The 3445-nt window shown below is 38.2% G+C and overlaps 1 gene segment (V, D, J or C); it reads left to right on the top strand.

Moving 5' to 3' along the window:
- Positions 1-3267, top strand: part of LOC104084121 — a 6097-nt gene extending 2830 nt beyond the window's left edge. Inside the window, 3 exon segments of the C gene segment in view lie at positions 1830-2114; positions 2742-2804; positions 3152-3267. Coding sequence covers positions 1830-2114; positions 2742-2804; positions 3152-3267 — 464 coding nt within the window.
- Positions 3268-3445: the final 178 nt, after the last annotated feature.

Below are 3445 nucleotides of genomic sequence, written 5' to 3' on the forward strand. Positions count from 1 at the left end.
CAGAACTTGAAAAAATTCCCTGTCATGAACAAAATGTTAGACCCGAGTAATCTCTTGACCAGACTGCAAGGCAGATGCCATGCAAAATTCACGGCCTAATGTACCTCTCTTTAGCAAAGAGACCCATCAGGATGCTCCTGTCACATTGGACATGTAAATTGTTTTTTGATATGTCTCATAGCCTTTCCTAAGCTGAGCCCTTTTTGGCAAGGAAGCATACTAGATGATTCCCTTCAGTTTCATGTTTTTAGTATAATTCATGTTGCTAATCTTGTTCTGACATTGGTATGTGGAAACATGCTAGTTTCTCCAGCTATGACCTGAAGGCAAAGATATTTTATTTTTAAAAAATCATTATATCATAATGACTTGTTGGCTACCAAATTATTTTGAGACCAACTGTTTGTTGAAAAGACATCCCCTTCAAGTGTAAGCAATCTTACTTCATTACTTGTATGTATTATAAAAAATTCTCAGAGAAGGCTGCTGCTATATAGTTGAAATTCAGGTTTTTGCAGTTGTCAAGCCTTTGTCATTCATGTATGTTGCTTGGAATTGGGAATTCAACTCTAAAATTATTTCAAAACAGAAAAAATACATCTGAAAGTTTCAGAGTAACTCTTCTGAAAGATGCATGAGAGAGCAAAGATACCAAATCCTGTGAAAACTTGTCAGCATCTTTTAGGTTCTTTCAAAACTCCTGTTCTAGGGCACGTTTTTCATGCCTTGATGTTTGTTAGTATCTTGACCCTGAAGAACTACTACTGAAGGTTATTACAGTAATCTAAGGAAGATTGTAAGAAGATTTGTCCATGGACATCAAGTTCATAGGCCTCAGGGTGTTCTTGCCTTCAAATCAGTTTATTATACAAATTCTGCATTATATTTCTAACTGCCCCTGGAGCTGTGGGACTGACAGTATGACACAGCACATGGATGAGAAAGGTCACACTTTTTGGAACAAGAAGTGTTGTTCAACTGAGTACCAATCCTATTCTCTTTTCATTGTCTCCAGATTGGGTTGGAATGTCTTACACCATGTGCAATGTCTAGTGGGGAAAACCTCCCCTACAACTGAAAATTCTTGACCTTATCAGAAACTCCTGGAGAAGTGGAGATATGCAATTCACAGACTTCTGATTGCTTCTCTCCTACTTTTCCATCTTAGAGACAAAAATCCTTCTTGCATCTGAGCATTTGTTGTTGAAAAGATCAACCTTGTCCCGAACTCCAGCAGCAGTACCTCATCTCTGCAAGTAATGTCATTCATTGGAATAACCTTGCACAACAGTGAAGCAACAAACTGACATCTCTTTGCCCTACCAGTTTTGCTATGGTTAGACCTTTTAGCCACATCAGAAGAAGATTTGGGGGAGGGGAGGGAGATTAAAGGAAAAACAGTTACTCCCTCATGTCTCATGAATATGCAAGATCGTCCTTGATAGAAGTGTTATTTTTAGGAATTAAATTGTTGAGAAAGCAGAATAATTTGACTCTTGGAGTGGCATGCATAAAAGTTCTCTTCTCATTTGCAGGTCCCTTACTTATAAAATAAAAAAATTTACATATAAGCATGAGCTTTGGCAAAAGGAAGCTTAGAATCCTGTGGAATTAAAACTCCTATAAAAAACCTACTCTCATACACCCTTTCTGTGTTTGATCTGATCTTTTGGAAGCAGCAGCAAGAAATAATGACAAAAAAAGCTGTTAGTCATTGATAACGCTAGGACTTAGTCACAGCTGGAGTATATATGAACTTCAGGTGATTTAGCACTCAGGCAAGCTTGCAATAAAATCAAACCATGCCCAAACAATGCTTTTTTTTACAGACAATCAAAACAGTTCTGTCCCAGAAGTCATTGTGATGAAATCAAAGAAACTGAAAGAAGATGGCAGCATTGGAAAAGCAGTTTGTTTGGCAAGGAATTTCTATACAAAGAACATCAGCTTGGCAATGTCCTCTAATGAGGTCGTATATGAACAGAGTACATCCATTTTGACATCAGAGGGATTGTACAATACTATTAAGGTGGTCAATGTGACAAAAGACACAGAGGTGACCTGCACGGCCAAATTCAACGGCAGCACTATTACAGCCAACACAACATTGCCAGGTACAATTTTGTGGTACAGCTGCAACTTATTTCTGGAGGCAACGTCTTCTAGTGCTTGCTATTTCTCCTGCTAGTAAGCATTGCCCTGGGTAACCAGCAGAAATGGGAAAGACATCTGGTACTTAAGCAGGGACAGCTGAAAGATATTTAAAGGCATCTAAAATAAATGGTCTTAATTGTATAACAACTTGGAGTTACTTTTCTTTGGGGAAAAAAAAAGACAATCTTTTTTTAAAATGTACATTTACTTACGACTAAATACTTCACCACATAGCAGCAAACCTCCTAGAGCATAGCCTGAAATAGCCTTTCTAAAAACAACAAAAAGCTAAAGTGGTGGTGCGTTTTTTTTTTTCCTAAACCACTTTTTATATTTTGGGAGATTGTTTCTGTCATCATGAAGCTCATTCAAATAGTAAAACCAAAACAACTCAGGAATTCTTTTGTTTCCTGCAATTGCATGGAGAAATTTTCTCCTCAAATTAATGTTAGAATTAGTGACTGGTCATCTGAGCCTCAGACTGTACTGCCCACATATTCCTGTGGGAAGGATCATATGAACATTTTGTTTAATCCTTTTTAAAGTTTGGATATAGTTTATAACGCCTTTTCTTTATCATGCTACAGAAAAGGAGGCTGAAGAACCAGTAAAAGGGAAAGTTTGCAACAACACAGACACCTCTGCACAAGGTTAGTTACCTAAATAGATTGTGAAGTTACATTACTATGTTGGGGATAAATGCATGGAAATGTATTTTCTCAGGGGTGGAGGAATCAGAATACAACACATTCATCAAACACAACGTGCTTTTTCAAGGTAGCTTGTCTGTTTAATAACAGTCAAGAAACAGGAAGCAAAATCCAATCTAGACAGACATCTTCCTCCCCTGTTGTTGCCATGTTTCTCTATCATCTTTTCCTTTGCTGCTGTTTCTTTCCCTGAAACCATTACCTGTGTTTTTTTCCACTTTCTGCCAATATCACAATATTCAAATCTAGACCATGATCTCTCCCATCTTTTCTCTATCACTAAGCAGATACCAAAGTGGAGAAAGCGAACATGCTGTCTATGGCTGTGCTGGGTTTGAGAGTCCTGCTGGCAAAAAGTATCGCCGTTAATACACTCATGAGTATCAAGTTGTTTCTCTTCTGAGGTAAGGAAGCACATCGCTTGATCTGTAGAAATACTGCAACCACATGCCAGGAATGACTGCTTGTCTTTGTGTACTTCTCTAACCCCACAAGGAATGATACCTGTTCATTTGCTCCTGTTTCCATTAAATAACTCTTGTAGGTTTCTGGGGAAAAACCAAAGCCCCTACACCGCCCCC

This window comes from Fulmarus glacialis, unplaced genomic scaffold, assembly GCF_000690835.1.
Source record: "Fulmarus glacialis isolate BGI_N327 unplaced genomic scaffold, ASM69083v1 scaffold10431, whole genome shotgun sequence".
Taxonomy (NCBI): domain Eukaryota; kingdom Metazoa; phylum Chordata; class Aves; order Procellariiformes; family Procellariidae; genus Fulmarus; species Fulmarus glacialis.